The sequence below is a fragment of the Gavia stellata genome, chromosome 9 (genome assembly GCF_030936135.1).
Source record: "Gavia stellata isolate bGavSte3 chromosome 9, bGavSte3.hap2, whole genome shotgun sequence".
Taxonomy (NCBI): Eukaryota; Metazoa; Chordata; class Aves; order Gaviiformes; family Gaviidae; genus Gavia; species Gavia stellata.
The window spans coordinates 15,388,229-15,414,061 of record NC_082602.1 but is presented as its reverse complement, the minus strand read 5'-3'; the positions used below and the strand labels follow the sequence as shown (position 1 = coordinate 15,414,061).

The 25,833-nt window shown below is 36.6% G+C and overlaps 1 protein-coding gene across 11 annotated transcripts in view; it reads right to left on the bottom strand.

Moving 5' to 3' along the window:
• The window catches only part of KCNMA1 (potassium calcium-activated channel subfamily M alpha 1), a 511,181-nt gene that overhangs the window by 77,438 nt on the left and 407,910 nt on the right, over window positions 1–25,833 (bottom strand). For 4 of the 11 annotated variants that reach the window (XM_059820930.1, XM_059820935.1, XM_059820928.1 and 1 more), the window contains one exon: window positions 25,094–25,102. The exons of 6 other annotated variants lie outside the window; for them this stretch is intronic. In XM_059820930.1, coding sequence (XP_059676913.1) covers window positions 25,094–25,102 — 9 coding nt within the window. Of the gene's footprint in view, window positions 1–18,987; window positions 19,162–25,093; window positions 25,103–25,833 lie in introns of all 11 variants that reach the window. One more of the 11 variants, XM_059820926.1, reaches the window with a different exon arrangement.

The following is a 25,833-nucleotide window of genomic DNA, read 5'->3' as shown; positions in this document are numbered from 1 at the left end:
AATACCCACAGCAATTCCTCCAAACTGTCAGCTATTGCTGTGATTCCACCCAGCACCCCCTGTACAAGACAACAGATTAACCATTAGGCTAGATATGTTGAAAATATACAGCTTCAACCTTTCCCCAGCTAGCTCAGAGCTATGTATAGATGATTATTTCAACCGTCAGCTGCCGCATAGACTTAAACCCCTGCACAATAACTCCTGGATTCATCTGCCCCTTGTCAAACTTGCACAGCTTTAGTTTGAGCATACATAGTGTGGCAGTTTCACTGCGGATCCAGAATAATCCAGACGGCTGCTGTCTCTTTGCTAACAGGAAGCTAAACTGATGAGTTTGTAATGCATTTCTTATCAAAGGTAGTTTTAGAAAAGAAAATGAGCCCAATCAGTTGGGGTTGGAATTTAGCATACTATCGAAATATGGTTCAATCAGAACATTTGTTATTTGCTGGGAAAAAATATTATTCATCCCCTTTAAAAATCACTTTATGCCAATGAACTATTTATTTTACAAATTTATAATTATTACTTGATTTTTTGGTGGTAACAGATGTAATGAAATGGACTGGAAACTACAATGCAATAGTGCTTGGTGAGAAAGAAGAATGTTCATTTTAGAAATTGCAGAGCAGTGTTTGCTTAGTGTCTGAAATGGTAAGTCAAATGAAACAGGATTGTTGTTTTAGTTTCTATCAGGGAAATGCATTTCATTGGGTTTTTTTATACAAAGAGAAACAGATAGGCTGCGTATCTCTACATACTAGTACCTCACCATACCAGGTGAGGCTCAGTGGCTTTTAGTTGCATGTGTGCCATCTGAAGCAGATAAGAAAACATAAGGATCTGAGAATGTCAAGAATGCATCATCTCAAAACATTTCACAAATACTGAATGGTGCTCACGTGAGACATTCTCTTTGAAACAGTGCAGCCCAAGAAACATCTTTTTTTCTTTTTTTTTTTTTTTCCTTCTCTTTTTGTCCCAGGCTTGCACCTTTTGGCTAAGCACATAAAATTGAAGGACAAATGCATTGGTGTATTTTTTTTTTTTTCCTATTGGCATCCAATGTTTAAATTTTTTATTAATAATACACAGACTTTCAGTCTTAATTCTCCTCACACATAAAGGATTGAAACTCAGCTACAGATACGTTCCTCAGTTTTGCTTTTCCCTGAATGCTGCAAAAAGGCAGTTAATAGAAAATGTGGAATGTTGCTGGATCCTGTTACGTATTCTAGACGGCTGCTCTGGTATTCTGTGAAACCATGATAAACTTTAAGTTCCTGAGCTTTTAGGGTTACACATGTATATAGAATGAAAGATAGACTGCAAAGGTGTTTGGAAACCCAGCAAACTTTTAACTTGAATCTTTTGGTGAAAAAAGTCCAGGGTATGGTTTTACACTGCTTTAATTTATTTTTTTATTTTTAGGGGTAGAGCAACCCCTTAAGGTTACAGCAGAACTGATTTTTTTAATTTGCTCCTCCAGTTTAATTCAAGAGCATAATTATTATGAATGCTTTCCAGAGATACCAGTTGCTATCACTTCTCTATTACTATGACTTCAGCAAGAAAAGAAGTGGTTTAAGGCTGTTCAAATTGTGGTTTATCTAAAGTGCATTGAAGTTGGTTTCTTGTTTCTATAGAGAAGTATATACACAATGTGACACGATTTGTACATAACAACCAACTTCCCTTTCCCCTGACAAATGTGCACAGTAGAAATAAGCTACTTGATTTAATTCCTAATCAAATCCTAATTTATATTTAGATTAAGTCATAGGTCCATTGAATCTTGAACATCTTTTCTGATTCAGATTTTAGTAGTCCCTCACACATTTTTCTTGATTTTTAGTCTCCATTCTCCATTGCCTTCTCCATTTATGATTCACTCTGTAATTGTTTATTCAAGTCATTACATTGTTATTGGAAAATTGTCAAATGAAAAGTTAAAAAAAATGCATCAGTGAACTTTTTTTCCCCTGTCCATTTAATTGTCCAATTGACTTCTCCACATGTTGCACCCATACAGAATACTATTTGGGTAAAGTAAAGTTTATTTTGGGAAAGAGTGAAGACAGGGAGATGTGTCTAAATTGTAGAACTTAAAACAGAACATGGTCTGTGTTCATGGAGGTCTGTTCTCCAGACAAACATCAAAGTGAAGGGAATTGACTTTGTCTTTTGAGAGTGCACTTTGGAAAATTAGGAAATTCAAAGTCTCTCATCGGGTATGACGAGTGTAAATATTCTCCAAGTCCAATTTTAAATTCTGTTATTTCATTATGACAAGCTGTTCTGCTATCTGAACACTGAGGAGGAGCAACAGCAAAATGTTACCCCTCTGTGTCAGAAAAGAGCTGTTCAGACCCTGTGTCTCCTGCTGTGTCACAAGCAGCTATGAACTCCAATTTCAGAGCTCCAGCTGCTGCGTCTGGCAGAAGCAAAGTACAAAAGGATTGCTCAAAGCCACATGTTAACTTTTTAATAGACTACCTGATGATCCCATGGCTACAAACAGAGGACTGGGAATCTCTTGACTGGGAATGTAGTTCTACCACTGATCTGTTACACAGCCTTGGGTTGCTCACTTGCAGTCAATTCCCTTTTAACAGAGCTCCTTACTTATAGCTCTTACTAAGACTCAAATGACCAAATTATCTCAAAATGCGGCTGAGAACCATTAATTTTCTCAGATCTACCAGGTATAAGATGGTGAGGTTGCTATTGCTGTTTGGAAAGTACATTGGAAGTACATTCCATAAAAACATAACACATACATATGTGATAAGCACAGATTGTTATTACAGTGTTTTGGGGTTTTTTAATTAGACATGAAAGTATCTATTTAACATGAAATAACTGTAACATCTTTTTTGTTTCTATGTTTCTTTTTTCTTCCCTTAAAAAAATACAGTGTCAATTAAAGGACACCAATTTCCTTATGAGTGGTTCTTTGACAGTTCCCCAAGGCATGACATGTAAAGCCAAAAGGCAGGTCTTTGGGGGATTCTTTAAGAGTAGCATCACACAGCAAATTATAGTATTTCCACACTCATAGTTCTAAATTCAGTGCATTGTCATAGACTATCCTTGTTTCAATACACAGCAATCCAAAGTGTATTGTCCTTTGTCCTATTGCCTCGGAGAGGATTTTGACACCCACTGTAAGGGACACAGAGGGAGAAGCTGCAGCACTAGCGAGGGTAGACTGTAGTTCTGTCAACCTGTAGGAGGAATCTGTCCTGTTTTCACAAAGTAAAGGAAGTTTCCCCTTTGTGCCTGAATACACTCACAATCTGATCAGTCATGGCTAAAACCAGTGCAGTTCTTTATGTGGACAAAAAATAAGCTCCTATTAAAAAAAAAAAAATAAAAAATTGAAAGGCCACTCACCATTGTGCCTATGAACAGTTTGCTCTTTACACTCCCCCAGCTCCATTAAATTCAGTGGGAAAATATACTATGCCTTGAAGTAACTAAGGGAAAAAGTAAGCACAGGAGTCCTTGGTGATTGCTCTGCTCCTTGGGATTAGAAATCTTGTATTTACTGCATAGATTGTGTTCCTCAGGAAGAGAGAATATTTCAGTGCATAGGAAAGGGATAGTTATATGCTGACTTCTTTGGAGCAGGACTCCACAAATTTCAGCTAGGTCTCACTGCAACTGTTTCCTTCCTGAGAACATTGGGAAGTGCAGCTTTCACCCTGCAGAAATCTAATTAGAATTATTACTTTGTTTTCCAGTTCAAAGTGCCAATTTATCTCAACATCTTAAAAATACACATTTCCAGTGTAATTCCAACCTGCATATCCTGGAATTTTAACCTGAAATAACCTTTTTTCTACCCTGCTCATGACAAGTTTGAAAATAAATTTGTGATGAAGGCGTTTTCATTAACACATTTCCTGAAGAAGACATACTAGGTCCCCATGCCCATTTCCCTGCCAGTACAGTATTGTTGAGTAAAGAAGAGATTTTCATAAACTTCTTATAAATCTAGGGGACTGTATTCTTAACTTCTAAGATTTTTTTTTTTTTTAATTCTTCCTCTGCTTCCCAGTGAGTTGTCTTACTTCTGAAACACAAAATTTAGAGGACATTGCTCAGTTTGGTTTTTTTTACCAGGTAGTTAATATGCCACCAATACATTGCCTTTTTTTTTTTTTTCTTTTTAAACTTCGCTACCATTGAATTTCTTTTCCCTTTTGGCTGTTGTTTACCCTTATACAAAAAGGTATAGAAGTGTCTGTGTCTCTGAATGAGAAGAACTGAAATCTTGGCATTTAACTCTGGCTTTCTTATCATCAGCCTTATCCAGCTTCCATCCACATCAGTGTAAAAACTTCCATTTATTAAATGTTAATAGGATCAGGCTTAGTGATCCCCAATACTCTTTCAGGTTCAGCTGTAATATTCCTCTGGGATGGAGGTCTTCACACGACTGTTACCTGTGAGGTCATAATGTCATTTTCGTATGTAAACTAAATATAAAGTCCTGTGCATGTTTACATACACGCTGGTTTTATATACATGCTGGTTTTATATACAAGTGCTTACACTGTGTACACCTCTTCGGAAACACTTCTATACAACTAAAATGAGCCATCTGAAATATTAGAAATATTTTTTAAAAAAATTAAAAAATTGTTTCCTCACAAAAGCAATACATAAAAAAGTTCTTGGAGGCTTATCAGTCGCTACTTATTTCTAAGCCAGCACCACCACCTGCTGGTTACATGGAGTTTCAAGCCCCAGTGCTGTTTTTCTATCTTCAAATCTATGCATAAGTATAGAACAGTATTTCTCAGCTGCTCTTATACATAGAAAAATGTTATTCCAGAAGACAGATTTTTAGCACATTGGTTGCAGTTTAACAATACTCTATTACCTGAAGTACGGCTTTCATAAAAGCAGAGAAAGTTAATTGTTGACAAACCAATTCTCTTATGCAAAGTACTGTAAGTCACAGGGTAAACATCCAAATTAATCAAAGAAAGAGATTGAACCTGTTGTATTAAAAAGCCTATTGTAACATATGCTGGTTTTATCGCTTACAGATATACAGTTAAATACACTTCATGACACTAAGAAATCAGTTTTTTTTTTTCAAAGTGCTCCCTACTTTAGTGAGTTCTACAATGTACTCCATTCTTGTAAAGCTCGTTTTTCTCTGAACAAATGTATCCAGAAAACCAATATAACCTCGTAAATATATTAATATAAAAAACAGCCAAGTTAGAAATAATGAAGATTAGATCTATAAAATAATAGCAAAAATAGCAATAGCAAAAATAGATATGGAATACAATTCATTGCTATGGAAAATTAGGGAACTATAGCACATAATTTCTAGGTAAAAAATGGCAAAATAAAGGAAGTAAAACAACACAATAATCATAATAAAAAAAAAAGAAATGGAAATATGATGCCTACCTCTGACTGTATCTGCAAAAGAACCTGCAAAAGAATTAATACTCATATCTTTGCCAAAGCATAGAGTAGCTTGGCTGAAATGGATTGCTATGGGGAAGCAAGGGCTGGCAATTTCATAAGGGTGGAAAATAAAGCATAAGCTAAGAAATCCAGTGGTGATAACTAATAATGTTACTTACAATAGGGTTTTGATCTCTAACAGAAAGAGTACTCAAAAGGATCGATGTATTTAGCAAGGACCGTATTTTTCAAACAAAACCTAAATAGGATCAAAATATGTCCATACAAAATAAAAAAATTACTGTTATAAATTCCCTCTAATTATTTCTCTAATACTCAGAAATACTGCACTGATAACACTGACATACATGCAGAAGTTAAGAGTTGAACTATTCAGAATTACTGTAAGAAATGCATGCCATCTCACATTCACTTCATGTAAGAAAAACTGTAACAGTATAAAAATATGCAGACTAACAACTGAGAAAGAAAGCAAGTAATACTGAAACTACCAAACTAAATTGATAGCCAACTTAAAAAAAAAAAAAAAAAATGTATGTTTTGTCCTTTTATTTTTCACTTTGTTGCTAAAGCTACACAGAGATGTCAAACTTGCTTTGTTCATGACAAGGATCAGGCAGATCACGCAAAGAGATCACAACCCATGACGAGGAACAGCTTTAGAAAGAAAACTTCATCAAAGATAAATGTATTGTGCTACGTACTTCTGGTTTCATTAACCAAACCCTGATGAGAATATGGATAATAGCAGAGAAAGTGAAGGTAGCCTAACAGCAGCACCCTCACTCTTAGTGCACAATGCACTGAAACAAGAGGAGAGGAAAGAGGGCAATGGACAATTTTTGAGAGAAGATTGTCAAAGTGTTGAATTAGCCACTCAGGTTGCTTAGCTATGTCCTGCAGAATGCTTGGTGTGTTCAGTGTTATACCAGAGAAATCACTCATACTCTGTGAGTATAAAATTAAATACAGATGATGATCATTTTCAAAGCAGGTAGCATGATAAGGAAGAGAGAAGAGTGATGGAAAAAAAAAAAAAAGGAAAGAAAATTCTGCAGAAAACCACTGAACTGCCAGTATTTCTGTTATAATTATCACACCAATTTCACAATAAAGTCCACAATCACCTGGAGGAGGAGGAACTCTCTCTAACAAAGAGAAAATTGATATATAAGATTTAATGAGATTTACGGGTCAGTCACTACCCTGAAAGTAACTATTATCAACCACAAATGCCACAGGATGTCAATATATTTGGAAATAGTGTTGCTGCCAGATATTTTGAGAGTCAGATACTGAAAGCATCCAGAAATCCAGTGCTCAGGAGACACTGACAGCTGTCAAGAAAGTCATCTTCCAAAAGCGAATTGCTTGGAGCTCTACCTCTGAGGATTTTATTTTGTCCTGCTTGAGGAGAAAGAAAAGGGCAGACAAAAGACTCACATGCTAAAGGCAGATTGAAAACAAATGCATATTTTGATGTATTTTATATTCCTCGTAGGCAGAACTCAAGGATACTGCTGAGGAAATATGTGGGACCCAAGGGACAACTTCAGGATATTTCTTGAGGAATATGTGGGACTTGAGTATTGAGGCTGAATATGTGACCCTAAAGATACAATTCTTGCATTCCCTCTAGCTACAATTTGAGATGCAAAACAAGAGCTTATATATCTATTTAGCAGGAGAAATCCCAGTAAAACTGTGGATGAATGAGCTGCAGCATTCAAAGATTCCATCAGCCAATCAAAAAGACCATTAAAGTTTGATCAGCTACTAGACATGATAACACTAGAAATCCTGAATCCAAAAATAGAGTATGCATTTTCATTCAAGTAGGAGATAGTATATTCAGGAATTATTCAGAAAAAAAAAAAGAAAGAAGAAAAAAAGTTCCACAGACCATGCTATAATAAAAAAGAACATGTGGTTCTGAAACAAAATTAAAGTAATTCCATGCTTGAAAAGAGGCAAATTTAGGTGTAGAGAGTTCTAAGAATGTCAGAATTATATAATAAAGGCGTATTGAAGTGCACAGATCAGGCACAGAATTCATACTACATAAATCAACACACAGAAGGATCTGGTGCCAATGGGTTAAAAGAATGCCAGGTCCTGCTCCTGCAGGATTTCAGACTGCTGTAATAACAGACAAATCTAGACTTCGTGATCACAGATCCTTGGCTTGAGTCTTCCCTGCCACTGCAAATTGTGTGTTCATTTACTTCTGTTCCAAACATAGCCAAAGACTTTTGCTGAGTCCTATAACTCTCCAAAGTGTAAGACACCTGTAAGTTAGACTCCTTGTATGGAAGGATCCTCTCAAATAGCTAGGATTACATTACTGATTCCAGTCTCTGCAGATCCTTGCATTACAACTACCACCACAGAATCAGTGCTGAGACTGACATCTGTCCCAAGTCTGCTGTTCTCTTGCCTTTTCTCCTTTGTCTGAATGAAGAAATCGGTAAGGTATATCTTGTTACCCAGGGCAGTGAGACTCTTGACTAGAAACAATCAAAATATACACACTGAAATGCTTTATATAAAGCTCTGAAAAATGTGCAATCTCACACAATAGGATAAATAATTTTCTGTGGAATTTGAAAAGCAGTTCTTAGCATCCACAAGTTAGTAAAATGTACTTTGCTATTCTGTTGCTTGCCCTGACATTGGAAAGCTTATTGGCTTTGCTCAGAACCAAGTAAAAAAAGCAGTATTTCATGTCAAAAACAAGACAAGATGCAAAGTGCAGAGTCCAATTCCATCATTAGTGAGAAATATTAGCATGTTATCTAAAAATTTGGGAAATGTTTCCCATAGGTTGTAAAGGGCTCTAGGTAGTGGAAGCCAGAAAAGTACATCCTGTTCTATTCAGTGGTGCATCTCACTTCTTTTCACCCTTCTGCTGCCTCATCATGTGAATTATATTAATTTTCACACCCTGAGATTCTAAATAAATACTGTATCACCTTTTTGCTGCCCCCGTCTTGTGACTGACTGATCACAGAGAACTTGACTGTCCTTGCATGTTTTGGTAGATCAGGAATAATTCTAATAAAGAAGGAATAAAAAAATCACTGGACAAACGCCTGTTAATGAAACATGCTGTCAGTTTGCAACTGTGGATTTTACCTCATATTACTCATAGAATCATAGAATAGTTTGGGTTGGGATGGACATTTAAGGGCCATCTAGTCCAACCCCCCTGCAATGAGCAGGGACATCTTCAACCAGATCAGGTTGCTCAGAGCCCCATCCAACCTGACCTTGAATGTTTCCAGGGATGGGGCATCTACCACCTCTCTGGGCAACCTGTTCCAGTGTTTCACCACCCTCATTGTAAAAAATTCCTTCCTTATATCTAGTCTGAATCTACCTTCTTTTAGTTTAAAACCACTACCCCTTGTCCTATCACAACAGGTCCTGCCAAAAAGTTTGTCCCCATCTTTCTTACATGCCCCCTTTAAGTACTGAAAGGCCACAATAAGGTGGAGCCTTCACTTCTCCCAGCTGGACAACCCCAACTCCCTCAGCCTTTCTTCATAGGAGAGGTGTTCCATCTCTCTGATCATTTCTGTGGCCCTCTTCATGGAACAGGAATAAGCCTCATCTCTACATTAGCCTCAAAACTTGTAATTGTTTTTATTCTTTGCTAGAAGAATCTTAGTTCTATTAGCTGATAAAACTTTATCAGCTAGGCAAATGTTTATCTTGACTTCTAAGTTTCTGTCCATATGTCACAACTTCTATTTTACTAAAAGTCCAAGCAATATGTCCCATATGGGATCATGTAAATACTACAGAAGAGGGGCTAGTTGTAGAATAAACCAGCTACATTGCTAGGTGGCATGCCTACCAGCTCATTCTGACAAGAATTTGCTCAAGAACAGAACCTCCATATCTTGTTGACAGTCTTCCTCCATAGCATAGCTATGGTGATGTAAAAATCTCTCTCCATATTGTAGTGCCGTGTCAGACAACACATAACACCACTGAGTTAGAGAGTGAAGATAATAATGTCAGGAACATGGGAATGGAGAAAGTAACATGCTTAGTGCAAGGGAAGTCTTTTACGCAAGAACGAACAAAGGAAATTGCATGATGAAGATCAAAGACACTATAATGATTTTTTGGATTTCCTTCAGCAGTTTTTCACAGTAAACAAGGTCTGCATTCCAATTAAAATTCAGCAGCAGCTAAAAACTGCAGATGATTTTTAAACTTTTTTCCCCCAGAAATCTAAAAAGAGATTCTTCCCTGCTGATGCACATAAACAGAAGGTATTCATGCCCTCTTAGACAGTATTCCCTTTCAGAACCTCCCTAAATTAGACAGCAGCAAGGCAGTTCTGGTAATTTCTCCATTCCTTCTTTCTGTCATGTACCACATTTTACTTTCCTCTCCTCCTTGCCATGTATCTATGACCTCCTTCAGCAAAGATCAGAAGACGTGAAAACTGGCCTCTGTAGGGCAATCGCTATGTCAAAAGGACACCCAGGCTTATATTCCATACTTCAAAATATAAGGATCTCAAAGCACTTCTTAGCACAAAATGTAATATTATATATTGAGAATGCAATATTGGCAGTCTCTGGGTGGAAAAGGAACTACAGTCATGCAGTAAGTCAGTGGCGCAGCCAAGATTGGGATCTTTGCCTTGTGCCATTTGCCTAGGTAGAATTTCCAGTCAAACTAAAATGTCCACATGAATTTTTAACCAGATGACACTGGCCACTTCTTACACAGTAATAATGATTTTTCCGCCATTCCTTTTCAGAACAATTGTACTGTGCTAACAAGATCTGGTCAGTATCAGTGAAGCATGTGTGTGTGACATAGCACACAGTATGTTTCCTAAAGTCATTGATAAAAAGTTAATTACAGCATTACAGCATTCAGTAATACATAAAATATCACAAGGAAAGCTATATCATTGTATTATGAAAAGGTATGCTAACAGAAGCTGGTAAATAGTCTCAAACAGTAAAAGTACACCAACTGAACTTTAACCTATTTTAAAGTATACCATCAACATATTTAAGAAATTACATACTAAAAAAAATATAGCTGTGATTTCTTAAAAATAAATTAAAAAATTTCCTCTTCTGCTCAACTCCCTCCTGTCTACTATAACCTCAATCAAAGCAATGATACAGGATGTATGCTTGTTTTGTGGCACTTCAAGAACCACATGTAGAGTTACGTGACAACAAACTCCTCTTTTAATAAAGAGGACATAAAAAAATAAATACACATAAAAAATTAATGAGGTTCTGTATCCTGGCATATACAAATACCTGGAAAGGTTCTAGGTACTCAGTAGAAAATATGACGACCCAGGAAAAATTGTCTTGCAAGTTGCTTCTGACTTGCAGGCTGAGGGCTGGACCACTTTGCTGGACCTACACTGATTTTAATAAAATCTGGTTCTAATTCAATGGACTCTCCTAGCTTAGGTAAGCATTAGGTTAGTTCCCTCTGGCCTCAATTCTAGAAGGATGAATCACGTAGTACGTGCATTAGTGGTCACACTACAGCTAATGTGACTACTCACCTGATTAAAGGTATGCATATGTTAAATATGCTCAGGTCTTAATGGAATAATCAGATGGTGGAAACACTGTACTAGATTTTTTCCTTCTTTCTCTTGTTTTTACATCAAAAAGAATCAAAAGCAATAACACTCTCTTACATAATGCAAGTCAAGCACATTTTAACTTAGTTTGGAGGGCTTTTATTCTAGTTTTTTAAAATAATAAATTGCATTCCACTTTACATGTTGGTACTATATTGTGTCGTATATTTCAGTAAGCACCTCCTTCTATACATTACAGTATCTTCAAATCACATGAAAGGTAGAAGATTAGGCTAGAGGATTTCTTTTTCTACGAATCTGAGGGGCAATATTCCAAGTCAGTGAACATATTTTTCCCTGAATTATAAAAGGAGCCAACCAATAAGGATATCAAATGAAAAAACATTATAATACAAGAATACAAGAAGTACAGGCTTTACGAATCAACCGTTCATTTTAGTTTGGAAGCAATTTGAAAAGAACACAAATTACACACCAAAGTGTATCTGTGATTAGCATGAGCTGATAGCTTTCTGCTGCTATTGGTTCAATATTAATTTGAGACCTTGCCCAATAACATCAACGCAAATTAGCTAAGACTCAAAATGGCAATCAGCTTGGGGGACCTATCCTGAAAAGTGGTACTAACAACTTCCCAGCATTGATGAGCTTCTCAATCCTGCAGCTGTTTTTAAAAGCTTCCTCCCAAAGGCACATTTAAAACTAAATTAAATGCAACTTTGACTTAATTAACGTTTTAAATGATAATTAATACAATGTAGATTCATAGAAGGCATTTACATTGTGTTATAAAACTGATAAAAATTTAATAACTCTTTGTTAATAAGTTATGTCTCTCCAGACCCATAAAGCCTAAGGCAGTTGGTGCTGTAGTCTAGGGTCTAATCTAGGTTCCTAATGCAGGTGGAATAAGGAGGCAGGAGACTGACTTGACACTTGACATTTGCTCTAAGCCTGCTCTGGATCAAGCCACTGCTTGTTCATAAGTACTTTATTTCATATAGTAAAGGTCAGAATTTGGGCTCAAGGCAGGGCTATGACAGAAATGCTCAAGCTGAAACCGAGCCAGCTCTGGCATCTGTCGCTTGAAATAGCTCGGAAACAGTAGAGAAGGAGAGCTAACCGGCTAGCATCTGTCCCACACCAAGAAGGTAAGAGGAAGAATCTGCTGCCTGGTGGTAAGAAACTGTCATGGTGAGTTTCATGACAACCAGCCACACTCAGGAACTAAAAATGCAAACATAATTTCCATGTCACCTTGCATAAGACCCTCTGCTAAATTCACTCCACAGGATGCAGACAGCATCTTTTCTAGCCTGTCCCCATCAAAGCAAGACATTCTCTAGTCTTTTCCCTGTGACCCTGGTAAGAATCACTAGTCAACCTAAAAGCCTAAAGGAATTAAAAGCAGACTTCTTGATCTCCACCTCCCCCACCTTCCCAATTCTTCAAAAGATTTGCTGCTAAACTTAGCAGTGCCTCCATCCCATGGTGATGCAAGAGTTCATCTCCTTGTTACAGACATCACAAATTGGGCAGAGCACCCTCTCATCAGCGTAGTGGTATACACTGCATCACAAAACACATCTGAAAAGGTGTGTGCTTCATTATTTATATTTTCTGGTCATGAGTAAGAAGTTAGATTGTCTCACTTCTACTATTCTACCATCTGAAAAGGAACAGCTTGGTTTGTGGGGGCTGTTTTGGTTTTTTTCTGCTCTTGCATTTCTACATCTCAGTGTTCATCTATATTCTCATATTATATCCAAAAGAAAGTTAAATAATTTAGCAGCACTCAGGTTCTATTAAAATATAGAATAAAAAGGATTCATTTTTTGAGTGTTCCAGTTAAACTACATACTTGAAGTCACCTACTGGAAAATACCTATTTTTTCATGTTACTTCCCCCCTGCCCCCCCCCCCCCCCAATTAATATCATCTATTCAGCATTTGAAGAGGAAATATAAAAGTCCCAGTGCATTCATTCGTATGAAAAAATGATGGAATAGGTACTTGGAGTCTCAGGAGGGCATATACCAGCCCATTCTGATCACAGCTTCTATCTCTATGTTAGCAATGCAGAAAAACATACAGTTGCATCAAGGAGAGGATCACCTGAAGGTCTGCACATCAAGAGTGAGAGAAAGGCAGACAAATCAAAGGGTTGGTTCAGTGAAACCACTGTTCCCGCAAGCAGTTCTGGAATGCTGGTTAAGACTTATGATTGCATATATTGAGTCAATTCATCCTATCTTCTTTAGTGGAAACACCTGCACACATCGTTGTACAATTGCCACAAGGAGAAGAAGATGGAAAGAAAGTATGTTAGGCAGAATTGCAAATATAAACTAAGCTTGAAAATGGAAGAATTATTAGGAGATTTTCATTCTCGGAAAAGCAGATCTCATGGTGTCTGGCTTCTGATTTGCCAGTACCACAGGCTATTGAGCTGGCTGCAAATATAGCAAATCTCTAGCATTGACTTCATGTCAGTGGCTACACCATAAGAACAGCTATAGAACAGCACAGTAATCTCCCACATTGGTATTTTCATTTTCAGTTGTTCCATTGTCTGGTTTTGTATGCTTCAAAACACCATTGGCCAGTTTTTGTAACAGAAGCTTTCTTGACAGTAGTTCATTCTGAGAAGGTGGCTAAGGAAGGTAAGTTGGTTTTCTTCATTACCCTGTAGCAACACAGACCACATTAAGAGGTGTAGGTCTGATTTTTTCCAGCTGTATTGGACTTGTATCTTAACTGAACTATCTAAAATAATATTTTCTCTGCAAAATTGAACACTCTAACACTCTATACACAGGTATCCTTTTTTTTACATTATTTTCAGTATTTTGAAAGGGGACACATGCAGTCTTGTAGAGGTATTTAGAGGAAACATCATAGCCATGTCAATTCTCAGGAACACAACCCTGAATATATGGGAATTGATGTAACTGAAGTAAAAATCTGTCACCCTAAAAGAACGAACAATATTTAGAACTAGGTTTACGTAAATCAATCTATTACCCACAGCATGCTAGGCAGGCTTATGATTTATATTCCCTGTGGCTTTGAATTAACAGGAATTTATTTGGTACTATGTCTCATTCTAATGTCCCATTTTCATTAATCTCATTTAAAAAAAAAAAAAAAAAACCCCACAAGATAGTGCTGTATCACTCTCCAGTATACAGAGGTGGGGTCATTCCATAGAAATGAGCTGTAAAAACATAACAATCTGATTATAATCACTTGCTTATGATTTTATAATGCCATCCCTAAGGGGCAACATCTGTCTTTCCTGTCCAAGCAGACCCGATCGCTTATTCACTCTTTCAATCTGTTCTTCCTCAAAACATTAAAGGTATGTTATTGGCTTTTTGTGCAGGACAAAGATGAGACATTGTGACCACAAAGGGATCAGTGGGTTATATTAAAGAGAAAGGAGTTTATGCAGCATATGTAAAAGTAAGAATTTCAGAGCAAATGAGTTTCCATCCCTCCTGTGGCCACAATAGAATTGTCACAGCTCAAAAAAGGTGCGTAGTAGGAGAGGGCAGTGGTAGTACCCCACCTTTTCATCTTCAGAGTATTATAAATATAATGTAAATGGGATCGTATTTATAGCTGGTTTGAGAATCTCGAAGTCTCTAGCCACCACAAGGTGGTATATGTATCCTGTAAAAACCATTGCTGCTAAAGGGTGAAAAGAGAATTCTAGCACTGAAAGTTGTCCTTTGACAGGGCACACATAGGTCCCTTCCTGCACTTTAGCTCATCCATAAAAGCAAGTATCTCTTGTTGTCTTGGCTGCTTCAGCAGGACTACAGAAGTAGTAGGTTATTTTTGTTCTGTAGACAGCAGAGGATACTGTGCTTCCATTCTAGGAGAATTAAAGACTACGCTGTCGCTGCAGCCAGTAATTTAGGAATCCAGGACTTAATAGTCAACTCATTTAGAAAAGCCCAAGCATAGTTATACAACTGATGAGTTTTAGATACACTGACTAATACGCGTTCTTCTCTCTGGCTAAATCAGTAAGTGACGTCATGTCAACTCTCATTATAGAATTTGGTTATTTAAGTTGTAAAGACACACAGGCAGGGTCTACACTGCCCTAGCACAGGTCAATCAAGCAGCTAGACTGTTTCTTGACCTAACTTGCTAAACAACATTGCCAGACAGCTTCAGCACAATGTACCAACAGCCAGCCTTAATCAAGCTACCCAAAACGTTCATCTCATCTTGCAGAATGCAATTTTAGGTCCTTTGAGAAAGATTCACTAGCTAACTTGTCCGTTCAGCATAAACCACGTGATGGCACTAGAAGACCAGACAGAATCTACGGTTCTGAACTGGGCTTGGCACACAGGTAGGTACATGCTTTGGCTACTTTCAAAAGTTAAGCTTTCTCCAGTTTGTCTTAGCATGGTCTTTCTTTCCAAATAGGATGGCTAGGAGTTTGAGCTGAACCCTGAATTGAAAATATAGTGATAATTAGCCTTGTCTGTTGTCTCTGGAGATCCCTGACATTCACCAAAGTCAAAGTCTTCACATAAAGCTTCTCAGAACTATCAGAGTATGCCTAAGCACATTTTCTCACAAGCTGAATTAGATATGCCTGGGCCTAGTATCAAGAATGTCCTTGGAAGTTTAGATTCCCATGGCAGTGGCACAGTGACAAGTTTAGAAAAGGTTTCCTTTTGGAACATGAACTTTTGATGTTCCTGAGAAACAGCAGCCATACAGTGATACAGAAACACAGAAATTAAATGGTTCGGGGTAAGAGTCTGCCTGTATCAATTAATCATTTGAAAGGCACTCCCCAAAATTTGGCACAGACCTAAGCAGAAACATCACACTTATTAGTAACATAATTTCATTGTATAAACTAGCCCAGGTTTTTCAGTGGCTAAGTGCCTCTCTTCACTCTAATGCACTGTAAAATTCTGTTTCCTTACATTTAGAAAGATCATATACATATTTTTCCAGACAGCTGCCTATAAACTCAAAAGCTATTTTAATGTAATTATATTTAATCAAATTATGATTTTAATTTGCTGGAAGTATAGGCAACAATATAATAACAGAGAAACTGATTCACAGTGGAAAATACACTGCAAGTGTCACTTTCTATACATATTATACAATTAGTACACTAAATCCTGTGTACATCATTGAATATGTAAATTGATATCTTCTACTTGACATCAGATTCTTAGAAACAGCATTAATTCTTACAACAGCTACTCATTGTTTCAAGAAGTTTCATACAATGGTCTGTGATTTTATTTACCTTGGAAAAAAAATCCTGCTTTTCTAACCAAAAGTAAAAAAAAAAAAAAAAAAAAAGGAAAGAAAGAAAGAAAGAAAGAAATGCATTAAGCAATTGTAGAAGCAAACCAACCCAACCCAACTGGGGCACCACGACCAAAGCAAGCCCTGTAATAGTATAATGACCTTTAATGAGTGTCTGGGGAAACAATACAGTCCTAGCATAAAAGACAAAGGGCAAAACCCATCATGGCTCCACTGACACTAATTCAAAATGATTTTCAGAACAACTAAAGAATGTAAGAGAGGTAATCTGATCCACCAATCTGACCTCACTTTGATTCTGGGGCCCTGCTGCTGCCATTTCTAATTGTCAAACACTCTACATTTCACATCTGCTCATATTTAATGAAAAGCTGACTCTCACCGCCATTCTTTGAGTTAACTAGCTCTGTCAAGATGGGCATCATATGACCCCTGTCCACTGCAAAGAAAACACACTGATTTCTATTGAAGCCTTGCCAGTGAAACGTTGCATGTGTGTATATATATTTTAATTGGAAAAGAAAGGCTTATGCTGCTTTGCAAAGAGTGTAAATTGGTATTGATTTTCGTACTTATTAACAGTCAAAGGTGACTAGTCTCACAAGGGGAAGAGTGAGATCTCTTTTGATTTGATGGAGTGATGAAGGGGGGAAAAGGCCCTTGAAAGATAGGATGCTAAAAATCCTCAAAGCTGTCAATATCACTTATCCTTCAAAATATAACATAGATCTAACATGTTTCCCAACAGTATTGTTTTTGGTGGCAATAATACCATTATTGCGGAGGTTTTTGACTCAGCAGGCAACACAATCAGAAATGTTTACTTTATCTGCCTCTGTAGAGTCTTAAGTGAACTTGAAAGCTATGGTAAACCTACAAATTACGTTTTTTCTTTCCTTGCCAAACAGTGCTAATGGTAGAAATTTTACCCATTTGTAGGGGACATATTCATTTAGCCTGGCCTGGTTGCTGTTAAGATCAGTGCCGGGACCAAACCACATGCTCTCTGTACTAGTCTGTATTAATGCAAACTATACCAGGCACTGTGTTACTAAGGCTGTTAGGCTGTGTAAGTAACACTGTCTGCAGTAATTCTCAATCCAGGAAGCTTTCTTGTTCACTTTTCTTAACAAAATATGTTTTGCTATGTTTTACTCTGATAAAGGTCTTTTTAAAGGATAAAAACTCCTGTAACTTAGAATAGGACTTAAAACTTGGAACCATCTCCCCTAAGGTGATGCATGAGTTGCAACCAAGTAGATAAAAAGGACATGCAGAGTGCTTATACACATATACAGAGAGAAGATTTCTGGTAACATCTCTAAGAAATCCTATTAGAATCAGTTTAATTGACACAGTCTTCAGACAAAAAATGCTAACAAAAATCATAGTATTGTTACATACTCCAAATTTGTGTCTGGAAAAATAGTTCAAATGTCAAAATAGTTAAAGTCATTCACCACTTGGACTACATATTGAAATACACACATGGTATCGAAAGACAACCAGATGCATAATCTACTAACTACATTATACTCTTACTAGTGGAATGCATTTTTATCCATAATGACTTGTAATGTAAAGTGGACATGCTTCCTGATCAAAACTCCTAATACTCCTTATAGATGTAACTGAATAATTTTATATTTTTTCTTTGCCATTTGGGTAGGGAAAGGAAAACAGTTCCTGTCCCAAGACATAGTTTGCCTGTTATGAATGTCTAAAGAGGATAAGAAAATGAAAAAAAATAAAAATCACCATTTTATCTAACAATCTTCCTCAATAGTTGACATCACACTAATAAAGGAAGCTTTGGAACCTCTACCGCTTGCCGAAAGAATTAATGGCCACGCAGAATTGTTCTAACTTCTCTGCCTTCTCCTTCTCAACTCTGATCTTTCAAAAGAGCTTTTGGGGCATATTCCAGAATGGTACTGTCCTACGGGACAGATTCTACAGTTAATTTCAAAAAGTTTGCATCAGGAAGTTTGCATCAGGCCAGCCCTTCTAAAAAGGCACTAGAAAAAGTACAATCATTTTTACTAAGATTTCTGCAGTTTCAGTATTAGATGGAAGGTCCTGCCTTACTGAGAGTGAAGGGTTACAAACAAAACTAAAGATAATGGTAGCAGTATAGAATAGAATTCCAGCTACTACAGTTCGGCTACTAAGTTGTATCCTGTATACTTTTTCACTGCCTATTGTATGCCCCTCTAGTGCCAGCCTTATTAAAGCTGTCCACTTAGCACCAGTCATAGATTTAGACACAGGCCTGTTCCTCCACTGAAGCACTTATTGTTTAATTAATGACAATTTATATTGTATGAATTAAACAAAAAAGATGTCACCAAACTGCACTACTAAGGCCCTGCATGCTATTGCAAGAGCATGCTTCATAAAGAGCGCACAAAGCAAAATGATGAATTACATTTTTGTATTAAAAATAAATTAAAACAAATATAAATACAGAGCTGTATTAAAATTTGGGTTTGACTTCTTTTAAAAAGCATCAGCCCAGTAAAACTCACAGAACTACAATGTACGACACAAGACGGGGATGATACCACAGACACCACAGACATGGAACAGCATGTGTTGGTGTTAAAACTTACAGGCACGTAAACTGGTGGAGCAATCATTAACAGAGACAGAAGAAAGTGGGAAGGCTCTCTCAAGGGTGTCCATGTTACTATGTACACTGCCTGACATGCAAGAGCAGTCACGCTCAGAGCGTCCGCAATCAAAACAACATGCCAGTTTCATTCTCTTGTAGATGGACATCTTGGCTATAACCATGTGTTGGATGGGAGGAGAGGAAGAGCAGCAGGTTAATGGCAAGGTTATATATATAACAAGGCAGCTGGAAGGTTATTTAAGGGATTTAATACAGGCCTTAGTTTATGTTAACAGTCTTGACCCAGGAAAAAAAATGCAATGAGATTATTGATAACACTTTGGCTGTACATTTAAAGTAGGGCAAAAGATAAATTGCTCTTTATTTCTGTTCAGTCTTATAGGGTGACCGCAGACATGGGGAAGAATTACTGTTTACAGTCAAGTGTTTGGATCAAAAAAAACCATAGTAAAAGCAGAAAATCCTAAGAATATATTTTTCCCTTGGCACAATTAATACTACTGGGCTAAAACGAAAAGAAAAATCTAAAGTTGCTAATCCATTAGGTATTTTTGGCCTATCCTGCTTCCTGTAAAAATCAAAGACTTTTATATATCTATATATATATGTATGTATACACACACAAAAACACACATACACATATATTCTTACATACACACACTCACACACACATACACATTATACACATACATACATATATAAAAATATATTTATTCTTAAACATATGCTAATAATTTCTCCGTATTAAACTGTGCCAGGGAACTCCTTTATTGCAATAAATTACACATTTCTTGAGTTACAAATATTCATAAAATTTTCTGAAAATTTTACTTTGTTTACATTATATCTTCAGGAATTCAAATTAACTCTTGACAGAATACCAAAATTTGCCCATATAAGAGACACAACTAATAATGGTAAATATGCTTGACATTAAAATCAGTTCACAAATAAGGCATCACCAAAAGCACACAGAGCATTGGTCCACTGAAACATGTTGAACCAATCATTGGCATGTTTTCTGCTCTGGATTCATAATTGGATCGAGAACCAAATAACTGAATGTAGAATTAGGGGCTAATTCAAAAAGGAGTGCCAGGTTAGAACAGAACATTTATATCCTTCAGTCATGGGAAAGTCCTTGTTACATATTTCTAGAAATATACAGCATCCTATTTTATAAATGCAAGTGTAATTACCATCGTGCAATTTTGTATGTTACCTGAATCACAGGTACGTTTAAGTCTGAAGAAATGCAAAGGCCACTTAGATTGTTTCACATGTTGCACTGAACCAACACTTTTGGTAATGGTTTAGATTGAACTGACTCAATTATACTAAAAACAAAACAGAACACTGACAGGCAAAAACAAAACCTTAAAAGCAAATGCAGAAAAAAGGTTATGTTTCTCTGGCCTGTACCTTTAGTTTAGGATGTCTTTTTTGCATTATGGTTATGACATTAAATTTAAAATAATCTCTCTTATTTTTTTCCAGTTTCTTAATGCCACAGTCACCAGGGAAGAGGGATTGAAATCGCTCAAATGGGTCAAGTCCTGTTCTAAGGCCTTGATGACTTGCCATACAGTATACTTGTCAAGCAAGGGTAACATTATGATTGTGGAAAACAGGCATTGAGGGAGATGAATGAGTGATCTCTTCAGCAGCGACTCCATTCCTCTAAAACTTTGCTCACATGACTAATGCCATGTTCTTTTAGCATCCTAGTAGAGTTATCTTACAGCTGTTCAGAAAGTCATCATGCAGCATCAGGCTTGTTCATTGCATGGTACATCATTCCTCAGAGCTTGGCTTTTAGTAAGAAGGTTTCCACTGCAGCTTTTGATGCATACACATTCAAACTACACAGAAAATTCAAAACAGCATTTGTTTTCCCATGTTTTCCCTCTGACTAACTCTTCCCAACACATTCTTTAAAATTGGAAAGTTGGGCAGAAAAAGAAAAATGCAATATGTTACCAAAAATGAGGAAGTCTTTCCATTCTGTCTATTTTATTATTTTCCCTTTAAGGAAATGGAAGAAAAATAAAGTGCATTTGTGAGACACGCTAACAGTAGGTGAGGTAAAAGGCAGGCCCATTTTGGTTTAATTATAGCTGTTTTGAAGGACAACTTCTAATCAAATGCTGTAGCAAAACACACTGCTCAGAAATTCTCAAATGCTATGTCATTGGTTAGTAACAGTCCCTGGTTTTCATTTACTTGTAGCCATATCTTGTCAACAGTCAATAATAGAATAGGACACATTTATGAAAATTAAAAGAAATCATCCTTAAGGGCAAAGAGGGTTGGGAAGAAAAACTTTTTGTACCATTTTCATCAGACTTAAACCAATGAAGTGGGAAATTTAAGCCCTTCTGTTCAATAAGGGAAGGACTCCATGGCGCTTCTCAAAAGCAATGCCCTTTCAGGGACTGTTTTTAACTATTATCATCAGTTGTTCTAAAGATCATGCATCATTTTAATATTTCACATCATTAACATGCAGGAAACAGGCTTGGACCTGGAAATATAAGTAGCAGAAAGGACTTGCTATAAGGGTTTCAACCAGTATATAAGCAACTGCATATCAGAGCAATACATTTTGGAAAGAAAACATGCTGTTACTCTTCATTCCTTTTATACAGTCATTGTTACATTCATACCAAATACAATACTTATTTTCTTTTAAATAAAACAAAACATGGATTATTAGTAGGGATGACTAGTGACAAGATCAAAGACAAGACAGAAATGATTTTAAATGGTTCAGCCACACACATACCATTTCCTATAAAACTTCCATAAACAGTAACAAAAAAATGGGAATCATCCGAGAGACAGGGGGACCTTAAGAACAGCCTCTGGGTGGGTGTTAAATTCATTTGACACCTGTAGCACCTGCATAAGAATCAACTCATTTCTATTCATAGAAATGTTATGGATGTTGAGTAGAACTGTTATTTGCAACTAGTGAAAATGTAAGTAGGGACATAAAGGAAATTACCTCCCTATTTTCAATTGAATGACAAATGGACAAAAAGGAAGAACAGATCCTTCTACTTAGTATGATGACAATCCCACAGCATTTGTAAAATGAGTTAGTAAAAATATCAGGGGAAGTTATCATGGACACGGAAATCGGACTACTTAAATAATTTACTGACAAAACAAGGCATATATGAACTAGTCATTTTCTGATTTGTTAAGAGCAAAACAAAAGCTAAATTTCTGTCAATTATTTATAAAGTAACTAAATACTTTTAAAAACTTTTTTTTGTTGCAATTTTTCTCAGAAGGTAATAGCCTTCCATTCTAATAAGGAAGGAATGTGCCTTAGATGTCTAAGTTTCTAGCAGTACCTTGCTTTCTGATCTCAAAAACTCAAAAAGTCCAGTCAAAATTTCTAGATTGTCTGGATCTGAGGTGTTACTTGGAGTTCACAAACAGTAATGGGAAATATTTCCAGCTGCAAAAATAAGCAAAGGAAACTGCAAATTATTCTCTACCTAAGATGTCAAGGAATAGCTCCTTTTTTTTAAAGCAAGCAGAACAAAGTATCCCTTCATGTTTGTTGATTTTTTTTTTTTTTTTAAACCATATAGTCTACCCAATCCTCATATTCCACCCATCACTATAGGAGTTTTCCTTGTGACCTCAAAGGTAACAAAAAGTAGATCTACGAGGACATCTAGTGGATCTCTGTGAGATAACAGCTGGTTAAGAAGATGAACTGGAGGTTTCTTGACCAGCAAATGGTAAAAACCGGTCCCACTACACTTAAGAATTGAAATGCATACAGTGTCATTTCAGTTCATCAAGTTCTCATGATCCACACTATGAGTAAAATAACAGCAGCATTAAAGGACGACCAGACTGATTTGATCGCCTTTTAGCAATGCTAGTTAGCGTCATGAGACTGAAATATTGAAAGGACTTCCCCAGCACAATTTCAGTTTCCTGAAAAATACAGCAGCATATCTTAAACTGTTTGTGATAATTTATTTTCTCTTAACACAACAGGCAAAGCTATCTCTCCATTATTTAATTTTTACAGAACAACTTCAAGACCACCAAGTCAGCTGGTTCACTATCTCGCAATTTTTGCAATCATATGCAATTGGTTAGTTGTTTGCTATAATTCATACAGTGCTGTTCTTTGTCAAAACTGTAGAAACAGCAGGTGATGTGAGTGGCCGTTTTGCCCTATGTTAGTAGCTATAAGAATGACTCACAGGTTTTGAAGTAACGGCATATTTATAGACCAATTCATTTTTATTTTCAAATCTGATCATGACCTTTCCTTCATTACCTTAAAGAAGACTCTCAGTCAGTGTACTCTCAAAGCTAACTGCATTTCTGAACAAACTGAAGCAATTGGGGAAATGGAAAAAAAAACAAGTCAAAGCTAGATGACCTTTTCTTTTTTAATACTCTCTTAGCATGAAAAGCTCTTTTATTTGTTTATTTATTACTATTTAAACTAATTTCTCTGGTCCAGAAAGGCCTCAACATAGAAATATATTTACAAAAAATACATTGCTTCAAATAAATCCAAATTACTTCCAGTATTTTGCCTCAAAGTCAATAGGATTCATCATTTTATCCATAGAAATTAGTTTCTTTCTGGTTTATTATTAAGTATTGATTCTTATCATGCTGATCTGTTTCACAATTTGCTTTTCTGTGCTGCCCTATCTTTCTGCTGTTTCATTCTATTGGTTGAAAAAAGATCTTTGGAGAAATTTCTGTTCTCTGTTTGAATGCTTTCTACCACAACAAGATCTCAATCCTTTAGTGTAGTTTGCAGGCACTACAATAAGATAAATAGTAAATAATGATAATCATAATGAAGGCCATCACTATTCCAAGATGGCTAGCAATTTATCATGCAACTCCAGGAGTGTCAACTTTTCCTTGATTCTTTGCAAGATCCTATGGTGTGTACACCTGAGAGGGGAAAAAATATCCCAATCCTGATTAAGACCTGAAGCGTTATCACACAATAAATTCGGTGTATCTGATGAAATGTTGAAAAAATCTCATAGCCTCACTTACTTAGCATAGCTGCAGTTACATGGTATGTTTAGCAGCCTCATTCTGGTACAGTAATGCCTCACTGCAGCTATGAGATATTTGATCCCTCCTGCTGTTTGAAAGAACAAGCCCGCATAATCCCAACACTGCCCTATAACCAGTACATTTCATTGCAGTGCTTGTATTTCTAAGCAGCAAATTCTTTCCATGTCCCAAATGCAGGGTATTTAAATTATCACGACTATACGCACTGAAAGTGGCTGACGAGAGCCTTCATAGATTCTGTATGCTTTAAAGTGGTATGCCTTAGATTGACATGAAGTGGTCTATAAAGTTCATATTCTATATATAATAATAAAGTAAAACTTTACAGCTTAGGTCCTGAAAAGTCAGTGTGGCTCTAATCACGTAATTAATTTCAAAACAATCAAGCTGGGGAAAATAATCATTGTCATTTGTTTCCTGTTGAAGATATCTATAGGTTTATATATTAAAAGTTAGCCACGCATTTAATTCATTGTCTGGCTTTACCCCCATCTCCTTTTTTTTTTTTTTGCTGATGGGGAGAAAGGAGTTAAATAAGGATGGTAAAAGACTGCCATGTTGCTCTTTGCATCAGCTATGCAACGGAAAAGACAAAAGTACAAAAAAATTGAACATGGGTCTGACAATGAATTGCATTTAACCAGGCAAACAGTGCTATAGTGGTAATTACCCCAGCCTAACGAATATCCCTACAAAATCATGAGGTATCTCTCTAATCATTTAAAGGAAATGACATTGCCAAGGTCTCATTTTCAAATAGAGATAAAAACCAAGGTTGTGGAAAAAAAGGGGCAAAAAGGTAGAAGAGGGGAAAACTGCTGTATTTTCTTCATCACCCTAATCTCCGTGGGTGTAAACGATGAGAAACTTGTGGGTATGACGTCACTGCTACATGCAACATAAATAAAGAAAAGAACCAAAATACTGAACAAAAATACTCTCTGCTAGAGAAAGACAGGTTGGACCGCACTCTGGGCTACAGGGAACCCATTTTTACTCACAATAGATCACTATCAGTGTGCAGTTAAAATATAGTAGGGGCCGTGTTCCAAGGCAGCAAGAGGAAAAATAAATCAAAAGTTTGTCAATTGTCATAGATTACAAGAAATTCCTTCAAACACATCAATGTACACATGATATGTCCCCTCTGGGGTTCAATCCCCACCGTTCACAGCAAGCACTGTCACTGGAAAAAATATATAGAGAATTAGACCATAGCTGTTGCACAAAATGAAAGTAACAGGAGGAGCAGGTCATCCAGTTTAGAGATTTCATCCCAAGGTGGCTGCATTTTATATAAATATATACATGTATTTGGCCCCTTGCTGCAAAAACTACAATTACATGGAATAGGAAAGAGATTGAAAACATTAAAAAAAATATTAACAATTTGTGAATAAAATTTCCACACAAGCATTTCTCTGGACAATGTGACATCAGCGTTCATATGTTATTCTGGGAGTGGGATGGGTAAGGAGAAAGGGATGGCAAAGAAACTGCAAAAGGAAAGCAAGGTTACTTTAATCATCCCTGGCCTTGTGGAAACGTACTGATATGCCCTGAATTATTAATATTAGGCCTAACAGGTTTGGACAAATGGCTATGTAGGTCAGACTCAGGTTTAGACCCCAAAAATACCACAAGCTAATGTTCAGACAGTATCTAAATTGATGTGCAACCTCAGATGCATTTAAAGAATGTGGTTTTCAAGTGTCACAGGAAGCTGCATTAATTAATGTCA